General features: G+C 40.5%; 1 protein-coding gene across 5 annotated transcripts; it reads right to left on the bottom strand.

Moving 5' to 3' along the window:
- Positions 1-4683: 4683 nt before the first annotated feature.
- On the bottom strand, positions 4684-10930 carry LOC124398414 (mitochondrial fission factor homolog B). 5 transcript variants are annotated; one of them, XM_046868602.1, is made up of 8 exons: positions 10603-10930; positions 9308-9518; positions 8710-8834; positions 8408-8490; positions 7019-7192; positions 6533-6598; positions 6344-6419; positions 4684-5671 (listed from the first exon to the last, which is right to left on the bottom strand). In XM_046868602.1, exons 2-8 carry the CDS (start codon positions 9498-9500, stop codon positions 5540-5542), a joined length of 849 nt encoding a protein of 282 aa, XP_046724558.1. In that variant the 5' UTR covers positions 9501-9518; positions 10603-10930; the 3' UTR covers positions 4684-5539. The 5 variants fall into 5 exon arrangements, with proteins under 5 accessions (XP_046724558.1, XP_046724556.1, XP_046724555.1 ...); XM_046868600.1 differs by having other exon boundaries at positions 6344-6422; positions 10608-10929; XM_046868599.1 differs by having other exon boundaries at positions 6344-6422; positions 10603-10929.
- Between the last annotated feature and the right edge of the window lie 304 nt (positions 10931-11234).

The following is an 11234-nucleotide window of genomic DNA, read 5'->3' on the forward strand; positions in this document are numbered from 1 at the left end:
TGCACTGAAAACAGAGCATCAGTGTTTCGATTATAGTTTATAGTCGTGAATTCTTTTATTTCTTTCCAGACAAATCCGTGCTTGAGCCATAACACTTTATTCATGACCAAGTGGGAAATATCCGTTTGAATGACTCGTAACTTGTAATTCTAACTTCCTAATTGTTTGGAGATGCGATTCTTCGATGTTCATGGTGAAAAGGCAAAGAAAGACCTCACAGCGTTTGGCCCTGAAAATATTCATTCGGCATCCCTCATCGTTTTCCTCCGTCAAGCAAAAATTCCAGTGCAAAAGATTCATTCGTAAATGAAACGTTAAACACGCAGTAATTTGGCGATAGACGCTCGGATTGGTTTTATAGTAAGACGTCCTTAACGCACGTCTGTTTCTGCGATTTTTACCACTGCAATCACTGTAAACATTCCCAGTACAGGTCGTCTCTGAGTTACCATGCTTCGGTTTTTCGATCTTACGATGACGATAGTGATGCGAAATTAAATTGGACAAAATATGTACATTTTTACGCTTTTTCACTTTCTCATGTTATGTTTCAAGGCTGCCAGGATGTACACGTCTCCTGCCTTGTGATCAGATGCCTGACTCTCAGCAGTGGTCGACAGAGTCCAGTTGTTTTGGTGTTGGAGGACAATTCTTGTTTTCGGTGTTTCTATGGCCAAAATTGAAAAACTGCGCGTCCGGCTCCGCCCTCCACTCGCGAACCGTCCATCGCCTACTGCCACATACATACATATATAAACTGTAAAGCAGTGGTCTCCAACCCCCAGGCCCTGGACCGCCACCGATCTGTGGGTCAATTGGTACCGGGCCACACAGAAAGAATACATAACTTACATTATTTCCATTTTATTTATTATCTGATGCTGAACGATGTTTTATTTTGGAAAATTACCAGATTTTCTCCTCCACATCTGTCTATGACTCACTCTTGATGCATGTCATGATGCCTCGGTCACATGACTTACCTCCATCCGCTACCTTCCTAAAGCGGCTCCGCTAAACTCAAACCCCCAAGCGAGCAAAATTAACAAAAAACAACACAGTGGATTCACGTTTATAATTATATTTGGAAAATACCGGTTTTTATCGTCTAATCTTTTAATTTTTTGTGTTTATCCACCACACCTTAAAGGCCGGTCCGTGAAAATATTGTCCGACATTAAAGCAAAAAAGGTTGGGGTCCACTGCTGTAAAGCCGATACAGTACTGTAGGGTACATTGTTCTGTTTTGCTAAATTATGTGCTGTAATTTAAATGATTAACTAATGACAGTAAACTACCCGATCTGATCACCATACTGCAAGACTCCTGCGTAGACTAGGCCGTGTCTCAACTCACGATATTTTCATGGGGAACTCCATCGTAAGACGTCTGTATCTAATTGCTGTCCCTCAGTCAGTAGCGTGTGTGTGTGAGAATTTCAGACTCTGGAAATTCCCCAAGTTCCTATTTGCTGTGAATGCAGCATGTGTGTGTGTGTGTGTGTGTGTGTGTGTGTTCTTTTTACTAGTATGTCTTGGTAGAGTTACATTCTAGCTGAATGCATGATTCCATAAAACAGTATGGATCGTGAGCACGGCTGCCTTCGTTGAAAGGACAAAAGTATTGGGACTCTTGACGTTTCTTTTTGCAGTAGTGTGGTAAAAAAAATGTTGCCACAAAATTTAAAACAATTTTATTGTATCAATCATACATTAGATGTTTCCCTTCACTTGCAAACCGGGTTTGTGGGAGGTGTTGCCTTAGTGGTTAAAGGCATTGGATTTGATCTGAAGGCCGTGAGTTTAAATCCCAGCTACACCAAGCTGCCACTTCTGGGCCCCTGAGCAAGGCCCTTAACCCCATTGCAGCTCAGCTGTATGAATTAGATAAATGTAAGTAGCTCTGGTTTTACATGGTGTGAAAGATCTCCTGTTATAAAGCTCCAACCCTTTGAAGAATGAATGTAAACACTGATTGCACCTCCAGGCTTCCTCACTTTTTCACCTACATCAGAACCAGACTTTACACCCTCGCGGCTGAACGAGAACGAATCGTCCCAAAACCTAGTGGAACATCTTCCCAGAAGGGTGGAGCTCGTTATGTTATTATAGGAGCAAACTATAATTACATAAAGATATCAATTAAAACGAGTTCCAAATGGAAAAGTTCTCCTGCGTTCTAACACATGACACGTGCATTTTTACGTCATAAAAAAATAGTTCAGTGGTTGAGATGATGGACCTCTGATCTGAAGGTCATGAGTTGAAATCCCAGCACCATCAATCTGCCACTGCTGGACCCTCAACCCTAAATAGTATAAATAAGATAAATGTGAGTCGTGCTGGATGAGGCCGAATGCCATAAATGGATGGAGGTCTTCAGAAAAACATACCTTTTCTGTATTATTTAAAACTGGTACTTGACATTTCCTGCACATTGAAAAAGAAATCCGTACGTATACTCTGTTGGATTTGAGCCACGTGTATACAGAGAGTATCATTCCATCGTTATTATACAACCAGTGTCACAGTGGTACGCTGAAACATTTCCAGTAATTCTGTTCAGTGCCTCTGGCTGTGTTTGGGAAGAGGACAATGGACCTAAAGATACGCTGATTTGCGGTTTGGGTGGAATCTGTGGCCAGCGTTTTATTTTTTTGCGTCTACACGTTTTCTTGAGGGGAAAAAACAGAAACAGATTGATGTTCAGTTCTGAAACGGTGTTATTACGTTAATAAAAGACTCATGGATCAATATTTTATATCAGCTGCTTGGTCAAAATGGAAACGCTCACCGATTACTTGGGTCCTTGGAGCGTTTCCCGGCGGTCCCACCTAAAGTTGTTCTATTGGTTGTTGTTCTCGCTACTTTTTGTTACAGAAAACAAAACAGGAATGTGTTTCAGATCTACGAAATGTTTTACGTACAGGATCGTCCACTCTGCAGTAGTGATGGAACATTTCTCCGTCTCCTCCTCCAAGCGAGGAACATTTGCTTTTGAATTTCTGAGTATTGGTTGTCACAGTGTATGTACCCCAGTTGCTGCTTGTCGACATTTTATTACTGTACATTCATATGTTTGTAATTTGATGGTATTATCTTTAATCAAACTTTTTTTTTTTTTTTACAAAATTCATCTCATACCGTTTCATGTGCAGTTTTTTTATTATTTGGTTTATAGTCCAGAACATGTTCCAAATAACATTTTTTTTTATTAAAAAGTTAATTTAATTATTTTAATAAATAACTGTACTGAGCAGATCAGTTGTTTGTGTTTTTTTCTTCATCTAAAAACATCAGTGTGCTAGTAGAGTTGTTTAATGTGCACACGAGTGTTAAAAGATTGTTACAGAAAATCAAAAAGCACACGTATGAGGACAGTGTGACAGCAGTGAAGTGTGCAGTAGGAACGACAGACTGGTTCAAGGTGGAGGTGGAACTGCATCAAGGATCGACTCTGAGCCCTTTCCTGTAGTGGTGATGGACAGATTGAAAGATGAGGTCAGACAGGAGTCTCCATGGACTATGATGTTTGCAGATGATATTATTTGTGGTGAGAGTAGAGACCAGTTTGAGAAGAGCCTGGAGAGGTGGAGGTACACGCTGGAGAGAAGTAGAATGAGAGTCAGTAGGAGTAAGACAGAGTACATGTGTGTGAATTAGAGGGAGGGCAGTGGAGTGGTGCGGTTGCAGGGAGAAGAGGTGGAGGAGTTCTGGGGTCAACAGTGCAAAGTAATGTGTGTTCGAGAAGTGAAAAAAGAGTGCAGGCAGGGTGGAGTGGGTGGAGAAGAGTGATAGCAGGAGTGATTTGTGATAGAAGAGTATCTGTGAGAGTGAAAGGGAAAGTTTATAGGACTGTGGTGAGACCTGAGATGTTGTATGGTTTAGAGACAGTGGCATTGAGTAAAAGACAGGAGGTGGAGCTGGAGGTAGCAGAGCTGAAGATGTTGAGATGTTCATTAGGAGTGACAACGATGGACAGAATTAAAAATGAGTTTATTAGAGGGACAGCGCATGTAGGACGTTTTGGAGACAAGTTGAGGGAGGTGAGATTGAGATGGTTTGGACATGTGCAGAGGAGGGACATGGGGTAAATCAGTAGAAGAATGCTGAGGATGGAGCCACCAGGAAGGAGGAAAAGAGGAAGGCCAAGGAGGAGGTTTATGGATGTGGTGAGAGAAGACATGCAGGTAGTTGGTTTCTAAGAGTTGGTTTGGAGACGGATGATCCACTGTGGAGACTCATTAGCAATTGAAAGAACCTACACACATTTTCCCCAGAACATTTTTGTAAACCGGTTGCAACTTCTGTACGGTCCGGTACTGGGTCGCGACCTGGGGTTTGGTTAACTCTGTTCTAAATGATAAAAATGAATCGTTCATTTAGGGGTAAAAAAAAAAAAAAAAAACACTGTGTTGAAAATGAAAGCAAAAGATTTATTTCCTTCATTTTAAATGTCTCTTTGCACATTTTCTGTATAAATAAAAACACAACTGAGAGGAAGGAAAGATAAAATGCTCTACTCTTCTGTCTTTAAAAAGGGATTTTTGATGGGTCAGGATTTATTATAGTGTGATAGAGAAGCTGTAGTGGTGAGGACGTGATGCTCCGAGCCAAAAAGAAAACTGAAAGAAGTCCATATGAAGGTGTGATGGTTTTGGGTCCAAACTTTGGGTAACAATAATTAATAATCAAAGTAATTTATTTTTCTTGTGCAGTGACAAACAAAATGACACCAAAACATCCCTGAAGATCAGCATCCAGAATCTCCAAACGATACTGTAAACTAAAGCACTCGATATATTCAGTGTTGATACACAATATGGACAAAAGTATTTCGACACCTGACTTTTCCAGTTGTATCTGCTGCTTCTTTAAACTGTTACCACAAACTTGGAGGCACACAAACGTTTCACCTTCTCTTGAACTAATAGACCCAGACGTGTTCCAGCATGAGGACGTCCCTGTGCACGAATCCAGCTCCATGAAGATCTGCTTTACATGGGTTAGAGTGGAAGATCTCCTGCTGGAGAGCTCCGACCCTGTTGAACATGATGAATGTGATGCTGACTGCACCCCAGGCCTCCTCACCTCACCCTCATCAGAACCTGACTTTACTAACTGACTGCATGAGCTCACATCTCTACATGCACACTCCAAAACCTAGTGGAACATCTTTCCAGTAGAGTGGAGGGTATTATAGAAGAAAATGGGGACTAAATGTGGAATGAGATGTTCTAAAATAACAAAAACAAATCTCAGGTGTCCTCAAACTTTTGTCCATATAAGTGTAGTGTTAAAACATGAGAAACCCTCTGAACTACACGCTCATCACAGTGCTGTAGGAACTCCTGTGATCTTCCTCGAATACGCCGATCTCTCACTCTACGCTCGTGCATACGCAGAGCTCCTGATTCGAACCTACCTCAGGTCACAGTGAGCTCCTGTATGAAGTGCATGGCTAAGTAGAAGGTCTATAGCAGTGTATAGAGGACCTGGGAGAACTCAAGAGATCTCCCAGAAGAAGATTTATTGTGAGTTTATTTGCGCATCCAGAGCCAGCCGTTGATCAGACAGGCGGAAAGAAGCAGGGAGAAGAGCACCACTTCGCTCTGCTTGCGCTCGGCGTTCTGTTTCTCCAGACACGCGATCCGCCTGTTCATCTTCATCATCTGCAGGAACAAAGTGACAGACGTTTTCAGAGATGCACCTAATCCCGGTCTAAGAGTTTGTCGCACGTGTGACCGAAAAGAAAATCAAATTTCTGGCTACTGCGTTCGTTTCTCTGAGATCAGGTTGAATCTGGCGCCCTCTTCTGGTTATTTTGTGAATCACATCGCCAAAATTGTACTCTTTTTAAAACTAAACAAGCAATCGTTAACAAATTTTACACAAAGATTTTATTAGTTAGGAACTACATCTAAAATATAAATCTAAGACGCTCATGTTGACAAACCTTTGAATATAACTTGCAGACAAATTGTTGCTAACCTGTTTTTCCCCAGATTTCCTACCCAATTTGCTCATTTTTCAATTCTCTCTCACGCACCAGCTCTCCACTATCGCACTCTGATCCTTGGATTGAGATATAAGAAAGATTCCACTTTTACAAGTCTGAGGGAAACGGTCAGTTCAGCCCCTTTGTTCTCCCGGCTCATGAAGGATTGTGCCTTTATTAGAATTCAAACTCACGATCTTTTGTAATAAATTTTAAGAAACTGTAATTTAAGGTCATAAGATATGTGAAAAGACACTTATTAACTAAAACCTCAATTTCCTCGCATCGTATAAAGTCTAACAAATCAGCACATGTCTGAAATTTAGACTGGAGGTGTATAACTGACCTGCCGACGAAGCACTATTAACTCGACTGTAGTTCCGCTTTCCTCCTCAGGACTGCGCCAGAGCTCTGATGTTGTGCTACTGGATGAGAAAATTAGCATTTTTTTAAATAGCAAAAATAAATAAACAACAAAAAAAAGGAGAAACCTATAAACACCTATTATTGAACAAAACCCAAAAGTCTTGATCACCTTTTCCCGGCCTGATCAGCGTGATCCTCGACTGGTTGAGGTGGAGGGTTTTCTGGGAAACCAAACCTTCAGACAGAAGGAAGAGACCCAAAGGTCCAGGTCTGGGTTTTAACTCAATTTAATTGTTATGGGATCCGATCATTTTAATGGGATTCAATTAGGTTTTTTAAAAGGACACAAGCTTCAGTAAGCAAGGCAGAGAGTTCTCTCTCTCAATACTGAGTGTTTGGTGGTTTGTTAGTGGGATTAGTAGTGAAAACTGAAGCAAACAGGATTATTAGAGATTCGGAGATCAGAAGGATGGTAGCACTTGTTAGTAAGGAGCGGTGACACAACTGGAATAAATTCTCTAAATCGATTTTTCAGTACATCAAGTTTGCTCAAGCTTGTGAAATTTGAGGAAGGCAGGAACGTTCGAGGAACCTGTTAGTAAGCAAAGGAGCGTGTGGAGGAGCGTGTGGAGGAGCATGTGGAGGATCGGGTCACCTGGAGGAGTATTTCTGAGTGACAGTCTGGAGGATTTTGTGCGAGGCCTGCTTGCCCAGCTTCCTGGCAGCCTGCAGAACGCTCTGAGGTGTCAGCAGGACGGGGCCGACAACACCGAGCCCCTGGGGTGCAGGCAGGGGCGAGTCTGAGGGTACAGCCGGCGTCGTTCTAGCACTGTGGACAGGCCGACATTGGAGGTGCCAAAGACATGACACACAAAAGTGCTTACTTAGCTATGTATCAATATAAATGCAGTAATGAATGTGAAAGTGCTTGAATGTTTGATGTGCCACACCAACCCCTGCTTTCAGAACTGTGAAATCTTTTATGGATCAGAGCAGGACAATGAATTTCAGTAATGAATTTCTTCCAGGGAAACTCACTAGAGGTCGACCGATATGGGTTTTTCTCTGGCCGATGGCGATACTTAGAAATCAGAGCAGCTGGTGGCTGATATATGATGCTGATTTCTTTTTTTTGGACGATTTTTCACATTTATTTATTCATCTCATAAAATCAAACGGTTAATTAATAAGTCGTGATGCAGAAAACTGCTTAAACATTTACTGAACAACACAAAACGCTCCAATCGGGGGACATGTAACCAAAAGCTGGTGCCCACCTGTGACCTAAACTACAGCTGGTTGCTGGGTGACAATACTGTTCCAAAAAATTACTCGCGTTCTCTCTCTAAACGTTCTTCTCGTTCTCTCTCTAAACGTTCTTCTCGTTCTCTCTTCAAGCGTTCTTCTCCTTCTCTCTCCAAACAATCTACTCGTTCTCTCTCCAAATGTTCTTTACGTTCTCTCTCTCTATAAGCAGCATCATATCTAACCAATAAAATATATAAAAGTAAATTAAAAATGAAAGACAAGAACTTAAAGCCCGGGACACACCAAGCTGACGCTTGGCTTTCGTGGAATGTTGCGTGGGTTTTTCGAGTGTCGGCTTTAGTTTTGTTTTACACTGTTGGCTCGAGTTGAACGCCATCTGCTGTTTTCGGATGGTTCTGCATGTCAATTCAGCCACAGAGCTCATTGGCCAGAAAGAGAATCCGATCGGTTATTTAGCTTAGCAAATAAGCGCACAAGAAATTCTTGCTCTTGTTTTTGTTACAGACATGATTGAGAAAAGCTAATCAAATGATCGCTGCAGATGGTTGGGTGTCACGGCAACCTTATGGTTGGGTGTCCACAAACCTTTGTCCACATAGTATATTTCTGTATGTTGGTTGCTCCTACTTTGTTTACTCTTGGTGGTGAGAACAAGACGGCCATGTTGATTTGACCTCACATGCTGAACGCATCCTCCGTGGTAGGAGGAACTCCTTTTTGTTTTCTCTTTCACTAAATTAAAGTATCGACATTACATGCTTTTGTTTTTACTTACGCTGATGGAGAGTGTTTGGAGTGTGCTGGCGTCCCGGATGGGCTCCTACCAAAGGTCTGGTCACTGCATGATCTCCGTAGACCCTGTGGATCGTACGCAAACATTTAAAACCTCGGGAAAACAAGGTGGTCATCTAAGATGAGCCCGAATACAATAGATAAAAGAAGAAACGATAGCAAGCACATACAATCGGCATTACACGCAGGGCTGATCAGGACCAGGCATAAAACTCTCTACGCGTGTCCTACTGCTAAAGTTTCCTAAACCGAGTAGCATGAATGAGTAGACACATAATGACAGACCTGGACATGCTCGCGTGTGTAAGCTTCCCTGTCCCAGGGTCCGTGCTGCAGGTTCCACAGGGAAGACGCGTAACCTCTGGCGATGTGTTGTGAGAAAAGGGGTCGTGGACTCAGGTCAGGAACATCTGTCAGAATTTTGATGTATAGCAGTATTTATGGATAATACAACTGAAAAAAAAACTAAACGAAATAAAACACCAAACTACAGGTGGTCCCCAAGTTACAATTGTTCGTTATACAAAAGAATTGTAAAAATATGGACGTGGAATTTAAACTTTCGTACAATACATTGGGACACAAGTGTAATTTGCCATGTTTTGCTTCATTATATATTGTTATTTGGTTATTTATCAATAAATTAAAGTATACTACCTCATACCCCATGATCACCATTCTTTAAGAATCCTGGGTACGTTTGGCCATGTCTCGACTTACCATATTTTCAAGTCACGATGGGGTCGTCTGAACACATCTCCATCCCCCAAGTCGGGGACTAGCTGTATGTATTTGTATATATACTGTATATATATAAAATGCATATGCATGGAAAAGTAAATGTCCCATCAGCCTGAACGTACGTGTGTTTCTGTTTCCTCACCTGTTAACGCCAGTCTGTCAGGGATGTGCATGCTGAAAGCAGGAGGCACATCTTCAGCCCTTGCTTTCTGATCCTCCGTCGCCGCCTGAGTGAACCTGAGCCGATCCGGAACCCGCATCCTTTCGCTGATCACAGCTGTAAAGAGCGGATCTCTCATCGGAGAGCCGTCAACAAGATACACCGGAGCCGCCATTAGAACCTCAACCGCAACCTGAGGAACGAAAATCAGTTTGAAGAAACCTCGTTTTTATTATAGAAAACATTCTATACTCTAAATATTAGAGTAGAGCTTAAAGTTAAATCGCAGCGTTTTCCTCGACTCTGATTGGGCAAAAAATACAATCGACTAAATATTTAATACAATCGAATTGAACTAGTATTTCTGACTGCAAGACTGATATTCGTTCTATCGCGTGATCATTTCTATAATAACAACTTGTACACGCAAACCATTTGTGGAAGGAGTCTCCAGTGCAAGTTTCCCTATTACCAATCGAACACTTTACCAAAACGAACGTATATTGCGGAAGGTTTGTCGATCCGTGACCGATCAGACAGCTAAAGATTATACACATTTCTTTTTCAAATCACGTGTAATTATAAAAAGTACTAAAAATTAATTTCTAACTATTTATAGTGCACTTTAACGGAGAACATTGCTGTCCCCAACACAATGAGTGCAATTTTAACAAAATAATGCAAGGTATTGTGACCAAAATATGAAACTATAAACTCTTTCATAAGTTAATAGGATAATTTGTTATACTTTTAAAGGAATTGAATCAATTCATTTATTAGTAGTTGTCTGACTGAAAACCAACACAGACAGTCCAAAAGACTTCATATTACACTGACATGTAGTTATGAAACCTGTGGCATTATTTAAGGAAGTGAATCCTACAAATGGCAGGTTTAGACACATTATTTAATGTGCATTTATCATATAAATATATAATATAAATCCCAGTAATATCAGTAAAGACGGCTAGTTGGCAAAACAGTCATTAGCTAGCTAATAGCTTATCAACATTATACTAGCCTGAGAGAGTTAGCAAAGCGAGTAGTTTTTAATTCGGAAAAACGAAGCCTTAACGGGCTATTAAACACTTCAGGAGTTAATAAATGTTATTAAATATTTATTTAGATAACTTTAAGCTAGCTAGCGTGTAGCAGTGAAGCTATAAAGAACAGACTGCCACTATTAACCCTGAAGCCAAAGCGCTAGCGGTGTTAGCTTAAAGGACAAACGATTTATTATCACCAAGGAACATTTTCCCGAAATTATTTGCACAAACCTCACTTTTTAACACGACCTGATGACATAAAACAACCTCACATGATAAACAAGGCTACAAGTTTACTGCCCAAGCAAACGACTCCTAAATGAATCGAACTCCCGTGTGTCGATTCGCTTATTTGTGTATGTAAACAGGCGGGGTATCGGATAAAAAAAGTCAAATAAAGTTCCTTGTTTGGAGTCGAAATATTCCCATAAACACACGTAGAGCCATAAACAAAACAGTTTGTAACGCATTAAAGGTGTATTAAAGTGTTTGTTCAAATCCTGTCTGTAAATTAAATACTAAAAGAAACGCTTTCGGTTTGTGTTTGCGAGTCGATTCAGTGTTGTTTAAACTAAACGAGTCATTCAGCAGCAATATAAGACGGTACTAATAATGTTATTAATAATAATAAATATTAATATAATGATAACAATAATAATTATTAGTATTAAATAATAAGAAACATATTACAAATTAAATATTACTTTCATAATCAATCAATCAATAAATAAAATGAGCAATAATAAATCTCTAAACATTTCTTTAACCGGACCAATAAATACCCACGTTTTATAATTCACTTGTTTAATAATTCACAAAAAAGATATAGTCAGTGATTTGACAGAAATTAAAAATTTGGCACT

This window comes from Silurus meridionalis, chromosome 15 (genome assembly GCF_014805685.1).
Source record: "Silurus meridionalis isolate SWU-2019-XX chromosome 15, ASM1480568v1, whole genome shotgun sequence".
In the NCBI taxonomy this organism is placed as follows: domain Eukaryota; kingdom Metazoa; phylum Chordata; class Actinopteri; order Siluriformes; family Siluridae; genus Silurus; species Silurus meridionalis.

Excerpts from the sequence above, each read along its gene's own strand:
- LOC124398414 (XM_046868600.1), bottom strand. The coding sequence starts at position 9,500 with ATGGCGGCTCCGGTGTATCTTGTTGACGGCTCTCCGATGAGAGATCCG. Across the intron at positions 7,193-8,407 it reads TCCAAACACTCTCCATCAGC|TGCTAGAACGACGCCGGCTG; the intron begins GTAAGTAAAAAC and ends GCCTGTCCACAG. Across the intron at positions 5,672-6,343 it reads TAATAGTGCTTCGTCGGCAG|ATGATGAAGATGAACAGGCG; the intron begins GTCAGTTATACA and ends TTGTTCCTGCAG.